We start from the raw sequence: 15,878 nt of genomic DNA, 5'->3' as shown, positions 1-15,878 counted from the left end.
AGTCAGTGGTAAGGAAGGCAAATGCGGTGTTAGCATCTATTTTGAGAGGACTAGTATACTATAAGCTTTACAAGGCATTGGTGAGGCCTCACTTGGGAGTACAGTCGGCCCTCCTTATCAACGGGTTCCGCATGCACAGATTCAACTAACCATGGATCAGGAAAACCCGGAAGTTGAGCATTGTTCGCCTCGTGTCTCGCTCGTTCGCTACTTGTGTTGTGAGCGAGGAAGGAGTTTAAGGCTAGTAAGGGATGGCTGGCTAGCTATGTAAAGCAGTACAGCCTCAAGAACTTAAAGATCATGGAAAAATCGGGATCGGCTAATGCCAAGACAGCATCAGCGTTCCCTGAAGAGCTACGATGGTTGTGTCTGTACTGAACATGTACAGACCTTTTTTCGCCATTATTCCCTAAACAATACAACATAACAACTATTTACATAGCATTTACATTGTATAAGGTATTATAAGTAATCTAGAGATGATTTAAAGTATATGGGAGGATGTCTGTAGGTTATATGCAAATACTACACCATTTTATATAAGGGACTTGAGCATCCACCTTTTTTGGTATCTGCAGGGGATCCCGGAAGCAATCCCCCGTGGATAAGGAGAGCTGACTGTACTGAGAGCAACTTTGGGCCTCTTATCTAAGAAAAGGTGTGCTGGCATTGGAGAGAGTCCAGAGGAAGTTCATGAGAATGATTCCAAGAATTAAAGGGTTGATGTATGAGAAGTGTTTGATTGCTCAGGGCTTGTACTCACTGGAGTTTAGCAGAATAAGGAGGGAATTCATTGAAACCTGTCATATACAAAGTTGTGTGCTTAGCCCCTGCTCTATTCACTTTACACCCATGACTTTGAGGCTAAGCACAGCACCAATGCCATATTGAGATTTGCTGACGACAATACTGTTGTAGGCCAAATCAAAGCTGGTAACGAATCAGCATATAGGAGGGTGATTGAAAAACTGGCTGAGTGGTGCCATAACAACAATCTCTTGGTACGATGTCAGCAAGACCCAGGAGCTGATAATTGATATCAGAAGTAGGAAACTAGCATCCTTGAGGCAGTCCTCATCGGAGGACCAGAGGTGGAGAGGGTCAGCAACTTTAAATTCCTCAGTATTAATATTTTGGAGGATCTGTCCTGGGTCCAGCACACAAGTGCAATTACAATGAAAGTGTGGCAGCACCTCTACTTCCTTAGGAGTTGCAAAGATTCAGCATGACATCTAAAACTTTGATAAATCTCTTTTGATGTGTATATTGACTGGCTGCATCACAGCTTTGTATGGGAACACCAATGCCCTTGAACAAAAAGTAGTGGATATGACCCAACCATCACAGGTAAAGTCCTCCCCCACCATTGAGCACATCTACACAAAGCACTGTCGCAGGAAAGCAGCATCATCCATCATCAGGGACCCCACCACCCAGGACATGCTCTCTTCTTGCTGCTGCCATCAGGAAGAAGATACAAAAGCCTCAGGACTCAAACCACCAGGTTCAGGAACAGTCATTATCCCTCAACCATCAGGTTCTTGAACCAAGGGGATAAATTTACTTGCCCCATCACTGAAATGTTCTCACAACCTATGGACTCACTTTCAAGGACTCTTCATCTCATGTTCTTGATATTTATTGCTTATTTTATTTCTTTCTTTTTGTATTCACGTAGTTTGCACTCTGGTTGAACGCCCAAGTTGGTGTGGTCTTCCATTGATTCTGTTATGGTTATTATTCTATTATGGATTTATTGAGAATACCTACAAGACAATGAACCTCAGGGTCGTATATGGTGACATATATATACTTTGATAACAGATTTACTTTGAATATTGAAAGAACTGGATGAGAAGAGGATGTTTCCTATAGTGGGCGAGTCTAGGACCAGAGGGCTGTAATGTGAAGGGTTAATTTACTTGTCATCCGAAAGTTGCTTCTGCAGTGCTAGTCATTGATTGACCCATTTGAAGGATTCAGAGCTTTTTTTCCCTTATATCCCACGGCACCAGGTTTCCAGTTCGAGGTGCCTCAGTAGTACAAGAATAGCATGTGTCTCCGGGGCTTATCTTCACACTGTGGTCACGATCAGTGCCAAGGAACCATCGGCAAAGTACGCTGCAGATACAGGAGGGCCCACATGCACTCTTCACTAAATATCCGTTTGTTGTAGGTTTAGTCTGTTGGGGAGACTTAACTACATATTGTTGAGTTTGAAGTGTTATTGAATATTTAGTGTCATATTTTTTGTAACTTAGGGTATCTTAGATGAGTACTTGCTTGACTTAAATGTCTGGCTGCATGTTTTAGTCTTTGTCTGCAAATAAATGGCTAATGTGCTTACTCGTAATCAGTGTCTTCTGTCCCACTTACTGAACCCGTGACCCTGCTTCCCCGTAACAAGGGTACACTCAGAATAGAGGGACAACCACTTAGAACAGAAATGAAAAGGAATTTGAGCCAGAGCATGGTGAAATTGTGGAATTCATTGCCATGGACAGCTGTGGAGGACAAGTCACTAAGTATATTTAAAGTGGATGTTGATAGGTTCTTGGTTAGTCAAGGTTATGGGAAGAAGGCAGGAGAATGGGGTTGAGGGGGGTAATAAGTCAGCCATGATGGAATGATAGAACAGACTCAATAGGGCGAGTAACCTAATTCTTTCCCTATGTCTTATGGTCTTGTATATCTGAAAAAAAGCTTTTGGTATCATCTTTTATATTACTAGCTAGCTTACCTTCATATCTCATCTTTTCTCTCCTTATTGCTTCTTTTTTTTTTGGTACTTCTGTTGGTTTTTAAAAGCTTCCCAATCCAATAACTTCCTAATTTTGCTATATCATATGCCCTCTCTTTTGCTTTTATGATTATCAAAGATTGATTCTGTTTCCTCTTTCACATGCCTGTAAGTGACAGTGGAAAAGGTGCAGATTAATTGAAGTTGTATCTTAGCTTTAATACGTAACACTTCAGCTTTTAGCTATTAGACCAGTTCTGGGACCACATGGGTATTGCAATGTTTGACACGTATGTAATTTTAAATGCATTACCTCATCCACAACTCCGGTAAAGCGGTGCAGAGTAGAAATCACTTCATCATCCCCCTTGCTCAAGGCGAAGTTCTAGAATATGACAGAAGGTTTCAGGTTTAAATCTGCATAGATTTTTAATATTTTTAAATGAGTCTTCTGCTTTGTTGACAGTATCAACATTTTTCATCCTCAGAATACAATTCCTGCCTTTAACAGTATAACCCCACCCTCCTCCAGGTGGATGTTACGAATTCTCAGTGGAACTTTGAATATTAGCTAACTTTCCTCTCCTTAGTCCAGTGCTCATTAAGATAACCGTGGCATTGAAACTGCAGCTCAAGTGACTCAGAGCAAACCTGCAGACTAATCTCTCTCTTTACAAAGCCTTGAGACTAGATCAGGGGTGGGCAAACTTTTTGACTTGTGGGCCACAAAGGGTTCTAAAATTTGACAGGGGGGCCGAACCAGGAGCAGATGGACGGAGTATTTTGGTAATACACCTCATAAGAGAAAATAAAATATCATGGGATATGTAGAAAACATGTGCTTTAATTTCAATTGAAAATGAACAAATGCATTACAACAAAATATCTGTCTTTGAAGTCCCATGGTATTTAGCTATTTATTGAAATGACTTTTAAAACACTGAAAATTAAATGAATAAAATACAGCTTTTTTAAAAAGTAACAGTTATTATTTTAAAGCACTGAAAATTCTGTTATCCTTCAAGATATTATCATCATCACTCTCCTCCTGACTGTCTTTATTTCAAAAACGGTAGGAGATGCAGGTCTACTTGTCCTGCTCCTTCTTATTCAATTGTCCCCTGTGCCAAAACTCAACAACGACCAGTGTCACTGACAGAACAGTATGCGGAGCGCGTTATTTGATCTGGAGCGCATTTTTTATTTTGAGAACGTACGTGCACCTGCGCACTACTCATGTCCATCACTTAACAGAAATGACATGTAACATGTAAGGCTTATTGAAAAAAATATTTTCAAATGCATTTTTTACATAACACAACGAAGAAACTTATTTTTAATTTCAGTGGGAACAGTGTTGTTGGTCTCCCTTTTTAGCCAGCACATCAAAGTCTGGATTTAGTTTTGTTGTGGCGATTCTCAGGATGGATCTGAGGTGTTAACAAGGTTTATCAATATAATTTCATCAAGTTCTGCGGGCCGGATTAAAAAGCTTAACGGGCCGCATGTGGCCCGCGGGCCGTAGTTTGCCCATACCTGGACTAGATGAAACAGCACTAACACTTATACATCAGGGCAGTGAAGTTATACATGCAATAAAAATACAACTGGCTTATAATTCTCTTCTGTTATTATGTCTGCTGCAAGCATCTATTTAAGTCACTTTGGGGCGTGGGCAGCATTGTGGGCTACCTCCTCCTGACCTGCAGTTTTTCTGGTGCTACTGGTTATGGATTCTGACACAGCGATAATGAAGGAGCTCACACATAGTGCAGTCTCTGCACCTGCTGCCATCATCCTGTCTAGGTTTCTCTGATTTATTCTCATCCCTGACTGCCCTTGCATAGATACTAGAGAGCTGCTTTGTTGAAACACTGCAGTCTTGCTGGTAATGTTGGTAAGGAGTCTGAGGATTCAGATCCAGTGAAATTGTTTGGTGTGTGACTTGGGAGCCATCCTGCAAGTGGTTATTTCATTGACCATGCGTGTGAGAGTTGTTTTCAGAGTATCCTTGACAAATAATCGTGTTGCATTGAGTTGGTTCACACTGAGCCTGTGCTACAGTCCTGAGTCCAGTGCCGTATGTGCCATTACAAAGAAGACACAGCAGTACCTCTACTTTCTTAAAAGTTTGTGAAGATTCAACATGTCATCTCAAATTTGACTAACGGTCCGATATGGAAACACCAATGCCCTGGAATGGAAAAGCCTACAAAAAGTACCGGCTACATCATGGGTAAAGCCCTCCCCACCATGAGGCATATGTATAAGGAGCACTGTTGCACAAAAGCGACAAACATCATCTTGGACCCCTACAGGCCAAGCTCTCTTCTTGCTACTGTTATCAGGAAGGAGGTACAGGAGTCTCAGGACCCTCAGGAAGGGTTATAACACTATAGTCATCAGGATCCTAAACCAGAGGAGATAACCACTCAACTTCACTCACCCTAACACAGGACTACAAACTCACAACCTATCAACTCACTTTTAAGGACTTTTCATCTCATGTTCCTGATACTTATTGCTCATTTATTGATTACTTTTTTGCAACTTTTATTACTATTTTATGTTTTTTTCCCTGAATTTGTATTTGCAGTTTGTCTTTTGCACATTGGTCATTTGTCTGTCTTGTGAATGTTTTTTTATTAATTCTATTGTTTCTTTGTATTTACTGCAAATGCCCACAAGAAAACGAATCTTAGGGTAGTATATGGTGTCATATATGTACTTCACCCAGAAGTGCATTGAGGATGTTGTCCCCCAGAAATTGGTCAGGTCTTTCCAAACCAGAAGCCCTGGATCAACAGTTCCATGCAAGCAGCACTTATTGTGCGACACAGAATGACGTTGCTGGTAATCAGCAGGAGCTCAAGAAATGTAATTACGATCTGCACAAAATCATCAAGGCAACGAAACAACAATACAGGGACAAGATCCAGCCACAACTCTCCATCAACAATACACGCAGCTTATGGCAAGGTCCGTACACACCATCGTGGATTTCAAAGCTAAGCACAGTGGTGATGCCAACATCGCTGCCTCTTCTCCCAGCTGAGCCAAATCTTTTTAACACTTGGTTTCATGTTGCCTATACTGAGCCCCCGAGGAGAGCTACCAAAGCGACCTGCATCTTGGTCAGCTCTGAGGCTGAATACGCAGGTGATTCCAACAAGTGGATAGTCGCAAGGATGTGGGACCGGACGGCATCCCAGGGCGAGTACTCAGGATGTACACAGCACAACAGAAAGACGTGTTTACAGACATTTTTAATCTCTCCCTCTCCCAGTGTAGTGTGCCCCGCTGCTTCAAAACATCTACCATTGTCCCTGTACCCAAAAAGACCAAGGTAACATGCCTGAATGACTGAAGTCCTGTCAGACTCACCTGAATAATAAGCAATTGCTTTGAAAGGCTGGTCAAGGACTACATCTGCAACCTACTACTATGCACACTGGACCCCCTACAACTTGCCTACCGACATAACTGATCGATAGATGATACAATAGCGCTCAACACACCGTCCTTACACATCTGGAGAAGAAGGATGCTTATGTGAGAATGCTGCTCTTGACCACAGTTCAGCATTCAACACCATCATTCCCTCCAGGCTCGACAAGAACCTCAGATTTCGGCCTTGACCCTGCCTTGAGCAGCTGGATCCTGGACTGTCAGATCACTGGCAGGTGGTAAGAGTTGGCTCCCTCACCTCTACCCCCAACACAGATGCCCCTCAGGGCTGTGTCCTAAGCCCCCCCTTTGCTTTCTGTATACTCATGACTGTGTCGCCACCCACAGCTCCAATCTAATTAAATTTGCTGACAATTCTACACCGATTGGCCTAATCTCTAATAATGATGAGGCAGCCGACAGAGAAGAAGTCATCACCCTGACACTGTGGTGTCAAGAAAACAACCTCTCCCTCAATGTCCCAAAGACAAAGGAGCTGGTTGTGGACTACAGGAGGAATGGAGACATCAATGGATTCAGGGTGAACAGCTTTAAGTTCCTCAGCATACATATCACCAGGGATCTCACGTGGTCTGAACATACCGGCTGTGTGGTGAAAAGCACAACAGAGCCTCTTTCGCCTCAGACAGTTGAAAAAGTTTAGAATGGGTCCCCAAATTCTAAGGACTTTCTACAGGGGCACAATTGAAAGCAACCTCAGTCCCAGTTCCAGCCTCTTCCGTAGGTTAAAATTGCCAGGGCAACGCCACTTGCTGCATTAAATCCTTCTTCCTCAGTCCATACTCTGTGCAGGGAATGATGTCAGGACTCGAGCGACTGACTTATGATGGGAGGTTGGTTTTTCCACCATAGGAGAATGAGGGGTGACTTTACGGAGGTGTATAAAATCATGAGGGGCACAGATAGGGTGTTTTGTGCAGTTTTTTTCCCAAGTTGGGGAAGAAAGAACTGAAGGGCATAGGTTTAAGTTGAGAAGGGAGCGTTATTATAGGAACCTAAAGGGAAACTTTTTCACAAAGAGAATGGTTAGTGAGCTGCCAGAGGAAGTGGTTGAGGCAGGTACATAACAAACACTTAAAAGGTAAAAAGGTAAACAGGTTCATGGATAGAAAAGGTTTAGAGGGATCTGGGCTAACCATAGGCAAATGGAACAAGCATAGGTGAGTTTATAACACCTGTATAGATGACCAATTGGACCGAGGAGCTGTATGATTCTGCGACTCTCCTTCCCCTATATCACTTACTCTGAACCTTAAATCAATACTTTCTAGTCCCAGTAACATCAGTCAATGGATACAGCTTTCCTGAAAGTTTACCTAAACTTATCACAATCCTATCTCTCTCTCTCCCTATCAAATTTCTCAGCAACCAATCCCAATCAGTAACCAAAGTCCCCTTAACCTGGAGACATTCTGGGAAATGCCCTCTGCATCCCTTAAAGACCATTCACAGCCTGTGTGGTCATCCAAATCAAAAGTGACATTCAGTTGTGACCAAACACTGGTATGTAGGGGTTCAGCCTAAACTTCCTGCTTTTGTATTGAACATTTCCAAGATACTAGACTTTAAGGTTAACTCCAGGGGAGACTTCATGTTCACAGATATTTCCATCAGAAAGATGTGCTGAAAGGCTAATTCTGGGAATGACAGAATTATCCTACCATATGAGGCAAAAGAGGTTGGATTGTTTCCTTTGGAGTTTAAGGGTGATCTTATGGAAACATATGGAATTCCAAGGGGACACAGCAAAGCAGATGTAGCAATGTTTGCAGGGTGGTAGAGTCTCAAACACAATTACAAGATCAGGGCATGGTCACATAGAGCTAAGGAACGAAAGCTGGAATTTAGTCTCTCAGCGAATGGTGAATTTCTGCAATTTGCAGCCCTGGAGGGTCATGGAGACTGGATCATTGGAGAAATTCAAAAGAAGAAGTGTGAATGTTTGAAAGATCAGAGAACTGAGGGCAATGGGAAGTGGCACAAAAGAGAAGATGGGGTAGGTCAGCCATCACATTGAATGGCAGGTGCTCGTACTCCTGGTCTGATCTTTTGTGTTCTGCCCATACACCTCCTCCCTCACCCCCATTCAGTCCTTCCAGGTGAGACAACACTTCACCTGCGAATCTGCTGGGGTTGGCTATTGTGTCCAGTGCTCCCAATGCAGCTTCCTCTACCTCGGTAAGACCCATCGTTAACTGAGGGAACCACTTCGTCGTGCACCTCCGCTCCATCCACCACAAGTGGGATTTCCATTTAGTTTCCCATTTTAATTCCATTTCCCATTCCCGTTCTAACATACCAGTCCATGGTCTCCTCTTATGCCAAGATGAGGCCACCCTCAGGGTGGAGGTACAACACCTTATATTCCATCTGGGTAGCCTCCAACCTGATGGCATGAATATTGATTTCACCTTCCGGTAATCAAATTTCCCCCCTTCCACACTCCGACCTTTTACCTCTTCCCACCTGCTTATTACTTCCCCTGGGTCCCTTCCTCCTTCCTTTTCTCCTATGGTCCACTCTCCTCTCCTATCACATTCCTTCTTCTCCAGCACTTTAACGCTCCACCCACCTGGCTTCACCTTTCACCTCCCAGCTATCCTCCTTCCCCTCCCCAACCTTTTTATTCTGGCATCATCCTCCTCCCTCCTCGGTCCTGAAAAAGGGTCTGCGGCCCGAAACATCAACTATCTATTCATTTCCACAAACGTTGCCTGACCTGCTGAGTTCCTCTAGCATTTTGCATGTGTTGTCCCATGCTCTGTGGCCACAATGTTTATAATCTACAAATTCACTACAGTTTCTTACCAAGACTACTTTGACACCACCTCATAACCTCTATCACTACTGTGGGACGGTAAACCATCATGAACTGACATTCACCATCACATGAGAATGTATTTCTTCTCTTTCCTTGTTGCATCCGAACTCCAGATCTCTCCACTCAGAAGCACTGTGGGCGCAACTTCACCACAGCAGGGGAAAGCAGCAGCCTACTAATTTCAAAGGGCAATGAGGGGTGGACTTTCCAGCAACACTTTATCCAGTAAACAAACATAAATACTAAAAATAGCTTCGAGTTGTGTTCTTCACTAGAGAAGGTTTAATCACGTAATTAACTGCCACAGCAGAAGGCTGGATCCAGTGCACACTGCAAAATGTCAGTGGACCACACCCTTTGACAATAATGCTCTGGAATATAGTGACCCCAATCTTATTTAATTATTTAGAGATACAGCACAGTATTAGGCCCATCCACCCCAATGAGCCCATGCCACTCAATTATACTCACGTGACCAATTATGTCTTTGGAATGTGGAAGGAAAATGGATACCTGGAGAAAACCTAAGCAGTCACTCAGAGAACTTACAAACACCGTACAGACAGCAGCAGGTCACTGGTGCTGCAACAGTGTGAGCTACTGTGCCACCCACATTTTCAGGATAGATCTGGGTTTGACAAATGGAGAACAGAAAACCAATGAAAGTAGTTGACTGAAGATAATTTGTTGCCCGAGAGAAACATTTCAGAATGGATTATTGAATTAGTGGAGCAAGACACACAAAATGCTGGAGGAACTCAGCAGGCCAGAAAGTATGGAACAAAGTACAGTCGGTGTTTTGGGCTGAAACTCTTCAGCAGGACTGGAGACTTTCTCTTGTTTGTGATTGGATTAGTGGGCTTGCTTTCCATTTCCTGATGTATAATGTTATCATCAGGAGGAGGAAGGCAGCCAGCTTTACTTTGTCTGATTCTTTTAAGCAGCAGCTTGAATACTTCGACTTCTGTTTGTGTATCAGTCTGACAGTAGTGAATGGGGCAGAGCCACTGTCACTGAACACCACTGTGAGGGAGTATACTAGAGCTGTGAGAATATACTGTTGTTGTTCAGTCGTTAAGTCAAGTCCGACTCTTCATGACCTCGTAGACTCCTACACACCAAGCCTTCTTGTTGGAAACTGCCTCTCTAAGATCCCCCAAGGTGATACACATTGTCTGAGTAATATTATCTATCCATCGTAGCCTCTGTCATCCTCTCCTTCTTGTACCTTCTCTTTCACCTAACATGAGAGTCTTCTCCAAAGAATCTTGTCTTCTTATGATGTGGCCAAAATATTTGAGCTTTTGTCTCATAGTCAAGCCTCCTAGTGAGCAGTCTGGCTGTATTTCTTCAAGTATTGACTTGTTGGATCTTCGCGCTGTCCAACAAACTCTTAACACTTTCCACCAGCATCCAAGTTCGAAGGTGTTGATTCTTTTGTATTCAGCCTTACTGATAGTCCAGCTCTCACAGCCATACATCACAACTGGAAATACCATAGATTGGACTATATGTGAATATAGCAAGAACCAGGCTTCAGTTCTTATTGTAAATGTAAATGAGTTCAAGAAGCTTGCAATTAGCCTTCAATTTTGTAACTTGCAAGCAGTAAATTGAAGTTAAAAGCACTGGCTGCTCCACAGACTAGGAGACCGAAATGCAAGAGCCAAATGTTAAGACAATGAGGATGTGTTAATTGGCTTGCATCAAACCAGGCAACATTGCTAAGTTATTTGCATCAATGTGACTTAAGTGCAAGCTGGCAGACCAGACAGATGTTGTCACTTAACATATCAAACATGGTCACAGGTAAAGGCAATCAATAGTTTTTGTGTACTTACCATATTTGGGTACTCAGACAGCCCTGACAACATTAATTTTGGGCAACTGGCTCTCTGTTATCAAAAGGTTTCAGAATATTTGTGTTAATTAGTTTCTCCCAAAGGTGTTTGGACCTTCAGAGGTACCTTATCAATTACAATGTGCTTCCACTATGCATCTCAAAGTATTGAAGTAAACAATGTCATTGTAACTATTGAAATTGTGTTGATCTTAAATGTGAAATACCTTTAGCCTCTACCAAGAGTGTCTCCAGAATGATGCCCACTTGTTGTGCTGAATAAAGACTTCTATATCACCAGCTTCAGTGTCAATGCCACAATCATTTACAATTAAACAGACAGCAGCAGTTCAGTGAATTACCCAGCCATGTTACTGAATTACATTATTTGGAATCCCAGGTCTTTGAGGCCATTTTCTGAGTCTAAAATAAACAATCACCTACACAAACTACTTCGGAAGATGAATGGGAAAGAAAGGTTGGTATTAAACCCCAGGCATACTCTCACCTGCTTCTCGTATTCAAGGAGCTGCTTGGACAGCTGCTGTGTGGCAATACTCATCTCATTCTGTAAAACAAAAATCCAGATTTGGTGAGTGTGAAATATTTGTCTAAAGTGTTAAGGATTCAGCAACAATAAATATATAAATGAGGCAGGGTTTTTTTTTTTAAATAACAAATAAAACATTTATTAAACACTGAAAAACAAACCCCAAAAGTAAACACACAGCTAACGCAACCAGAAATCAGCTGCTGTGCTGCAGCTTGAACAGTTCTTAAAGGGATAAAGCAAAAACAGTTCTTAAAGCGATGTTGCAAAAACAGTTCTTCAAAGTAGTACTGCAAAAGTTCAAAATGCTTACAGTCCATTAAAGGAGAGACTTTTTAGATGATTTAAATTCTATTTCACGTCATGTTGCTGCGGTTCCCAGTCGAATTATACTTTTCCCGGAGAATTTACGAAGATGAAAATGAAACGGTTTAAAAGCACTGACCTTTCCTTGACGAAACTGTACCCAACCCTTTCTGCTATTATTGCAGGGGTTAACACAGGCACAGCCAATGAATTCTTTCCAAATGAGGATCAAACAAGGTCGAACCTGTTTCACTGTCGAAATCGACTTTCCTCGATCTTTTAGCTCCCGAACTCCGATCTTCACTCTCCACTGATTTTTAACTGGCAGTATTGAAAAGAAACTGCCGGCAATGACCTTTTAAACTTTAGGCATTAAATAAAACTCCACCTTTCAACGGAACTGCATCATAATATTGGACCACGCAGTAGCACGGAGTCAAAATGGCAAATCCAGCCACGAACTGCCCCTCCTCACAGGGTCCTCCTTTTATACCCTGTTGGAAAAAACTGTCACATGACCTCTACTGGCGGGAAAATGACATCATTCCACCATCACAAGACCACTACCTTAGGTCCAGTATAGCTTCAACACCACTGTCACGTGACAAGTACAAGATACCCAAGGGTACGTAACAAAAGGTAGCAATATAATGACAAGAATTCTGCAAACAGTGATTCAGTGTTAATAAATATGCAGTCCTTAATCTTATAAATGCTCAAAATAAACTCCATGAAAACAGCTTACAACAGAAATATCGATCTACCATTCCTTTTGACACTATTACTGCAACTACAATTTGTCACTACATTACGATAACAAATGACATGGTTGACACAACATTGTGGGCCGAAGGGCCTGTAATGTGCTGTAGATGTCCATGTTCTAGGACATTGGTCTTTACTATGAATGCAGAATGCAAATCACATACAAGCCAGAATTTGCAAAATCCTTTACAGAAAATTACCTGAATTTCTTCAGGTAATTTTTGTGACAAGCTTTGTTATCTGCATCAACTGTTCTTTCTTTGATCATTCACACAAATCCAAACACAAGTGCTGTTTCTGCAGCAATGTCTATGCACTTTCCTGGGCCACTCATGCCCTCATTTATATGCCTCATTTCTGTTCTCCCTGACACTTTTTACCCAGTGCAAAAGTCCCCGAAAAGCATCCAGTGCTATTGTCAACCTTGCTGGTCTAAATCACAAAACCTGTTATTCACTGGTAGGCTTGACTGAACTTTTCCCCTGAAACATGCTGTTTAAAGTGACAACTGTTCCTTGCCCTCAATGGCCCGTGAGATCTTCTGTAACCTCAGACAAGGTCTCCTACAGCTTTCTTAGCGAGGTTGGGAACCTGCTCAATGCCTTAGTCTCAGGACCACTCCCATCACTACTGCCAATCTCTGAACTAAAATCCATGTTCAAGCAGAGGGGACTTTTCCTTCAATGTACAGGAACAGGCAAAGCATGCACAGGGACCTTGCTGATGTGAAGGCATGCCTGTCCACACAGGGACCTCTCTACTAATCCCTGCCTGAAGAGTCTCTATGATCCCCTCACAAAGACTGTGTCTCCCGTAGGCACTGTTTATCACTAGTTTGTCTAGATCTGCTCAACCCTTTGGGACCCCTCAAATGTGGAACATCTTTCCATTAAGCTGCAACGTTAATTGGGGGTTCAGGGAGGAGTTTGAAAAGATTTATTTTTCCCCTTTGCCCTTCAAGTTAATCATCTAATTCCAAAATGCAAGCTGCCTTATGATAGATAACTGGAGTAAGCACTGAATCAGTCAAGGGACTCTTTTCACCAGCTTCTTTTATTATTGAGCATTGTGAAGCACATCTTCCTTCCGCTGTTTTCTCAATGATCCCCAGCTGGTTTGGCAGGTAAAGGGAGTGGTTGACTGAAGCTTAAGCTCAAGTATTTACTGCACGTTAATCTATTTTTGGGCAGAAAGTCTTTGTGTTATCTGTAATTACATTATAAAGTATGTGTCATGAAAGATCCAAGATGTGAGATATGGATTTCTGGGTTACTACAGACATTAATTAAAAACCAACACAATTCAACAAGAAATATAAACAGAAAAATGGGGAAGAGGGAACTATTCAGGTAGGTGATAGGACAGAAACCTGTGCAAAGAATTGCTTCAGGTCAGAAACCAGGAGGAAGGCAGAGCTAGTTGCAGAGAATGGGGAGGGTTAGAGAGGACAAAGGGAATGTGTGCAATAGGGTGGAGACCAAGCAATGCTGAAGGACAACAGAAGGCAGTGGTACCACCTGACACAGGGTGGTGTCTCTTCAGTACCTGTCTGGAACAGGTGTAAATAAAAAATGCAGCTGAGAAAAGAAAGAGGGTAGGGCAGAGAGAAGAAATAGACAGTAATGGAACTGTGACGTTGCCGGAAACCTGCAATAAGAAATGTTGCAAATTTCCATCAGACCAGGCAGTATTTGTAGTGAGAGGGTTAACCTTAAAGTTGGTTGTAAAGCTAGTTATTCCAAACCGATGACATGAGGAAATCAACTAACCTGAGCACCGTACACCCTCTGCATGGCCTGCAGCAGGTTGTTTGTGTAGTCAGTTAAAGTGCCTGCATCCTCCTCAAACACACTCAGCAGGGAACGTGTCTGAAATAAGAAAATGCATACCACTTTTTGTAAATGCATAAAAATGTTATGGTTTTGCTTTAGTATTTCAAGGTGTCAAAACTACCACTGTCAAAAACATTCAACTTTGTGAATGCAATCTACTTGATTTTAATGCCTTGGGAGAACCTTGCTGGGGTTCGGCCCTCATCGGCCCTCTCCCCCCACTAGATTACTTCACCCCAGCAACAAAGACTTCAACAAAGACAAAGCACCTGCTGCAGACAAATGGTGCAGCTCAACATTTTGAGTCAGGGTTGGTCTTTATTGTTCCTGTTTCCAGCACTGCAGTTTCTCACGTCTTCACCTTACCCAGTCTCCCTTCTGTCCACACACCCACCCTCCATTAACTGTTCAGGAGCAGACCACTCAGCCACTCACTTCGGAAGGGAGAGGGGTAAGTGTGCCCTCCAGCAGTCAAGCTAATCCAGATTCTGATACTAATCCCCAATAGGCAAAGAGCTTCTCATGAGGGCTAGAGGGTATGCTGCTGCTCCAACACACACCACACATTTAGTGGTCAGGGGTGAATCAGACAGTAGCAGTGATCCATCGCAATGGCTGGGGTGGTTCTGGGATGCTGAAGGTAGTTGGGATAGTTGAGAGTAGTGTGAAAGTGTGAGAGAGGTGAAGGAGCGTGCTGAGATAACAGGAGTGTGGCAATAAGAGGACAGGGCGAGAGGGATGATGGGGTGGGGGTGAGAGTGGGTGAGAGGTGATGGAGATGACAAGGGGTGACGGGGCTGAGGGGTGATGGGTGAGGGATTGATGGGGTGAGGGGTTTGAGGGGGTGAGGGGTGAAAGATGAGTGGATTGATGAGGTGATAGGTGAGGGGGTTGTTGGGGTGAGAGGTGATGGGATGTTGAGGGCGATAATGAGTGAGGGGTTAGAGGCGACGGGGTGATGGGGTGAGGGGTGAAAGGTGAGGGTTAAGGGGTGATGCGTGAGAGGTGCTGGGGTAGAGGAAGAAGGAGCGGTACCGGGGGAATGGAGTGGGTGATGTGGCCGACGTTCCAGCTCCGGCAGGGCCCGCCACCCCTGTCCAGGTCCGGGAGCTCACGGCGGAGTGCGGGCCTGGGCTGTGTTGCGGTTGCGGCAGGTCCAGGCCCGAACTCGGGCCCCGCGGCGGCTCCTACCTGCGGACTGTCCAGCAGCGCCTCCTCCAGCAGCAGCCTGTCTACGGGCGGCATCTTCTCCGCTCCCAACAATGCGCGTGTCCGCGTTCCGTGCCCGCGCTCGTTCCCGCCTCCCACGCGCTCCTGCCTTCAGTCTGCGTCTGCGCCACAGTCATAGGCCGAACGCCGTTCGGCTCGTCGTATCCGTGCTATCCCCATCTCTGACACGAATCAACCGTAATCGTGAACCAAAATCGTCGTGTCTAATATTTGTGAGCGTGTGTGAATATTTATTTACGTGTGGATTAAGCATTCGGCCGTTTTTCGGTAATTAATTACGGGATATATATATAAAATATGCGAATTGAATGCGTTACGTCATCACG

At 43.5% G+C, this 15,878-nt stretch overlaps 1 protein-coding gene across 3 annotated transcripts in view; it reads right to left on the bottom strand.

Moving 5' to 3' along the window:
* appl2 (adaptor protein, phosphotyrosine interaction, PH domain and leucine zipper containing 2) overlaps positions 1–15,670 on the bottom strand; it is a 121,471-nt gene extending 105,801 nt beyond the window's left edge. For all 3 annotated transcript variants that reach the window (XM_073065930.1, XM_073065931.1, XM_073065932.1), the window contains exons 1-4: positions 15,514–15,670; positions 14,260–14,358; positions 11,378–11,437; positions 3,054–3,125 (exon numbers count right to left, since the gene is read on the bottom strand). In XM_073065930.1, the coding sequence (XP_072922031.1) occupies positions 3,054–3,125; positions 11,378–11,437; positions 14,260–14,358; positions 15,514–15,567 (285 nt within the window). In that variant the 5' untranslated portion in view covers positions 15,568–15,670. The remainder of the gene's footprint in view (positions 1–3,053; positions 3,126–11,377; positions 11,438–14,259; positions 14,359–15,513) is intronic.
* Between the last annotated feature and the right edge of the window lie 208 nt (positions 15,671–15,878).

The sequence above is a fragment of the Hemitrygon akajei genome, chromosome 14, assembly GCF_048418815.1.
Source record: "Hemitrygon akajei chromosome 14, sHemAka1.3, whole genome shotgun sequence".
NCBI classification, from domain to species: domain Eukaryota; kingdom Metazoa; phylum Chordata; class Chondrichthyes; order Myliobatiformes; family Dasyatidae; genus Hemitrygon; species Hemitrygon akajei.
The sequence above is the reverse complement of the archived record's forward strand: the minus strand, read 5'-3'. Positions and strand labels throughout refer to the sequence as shown.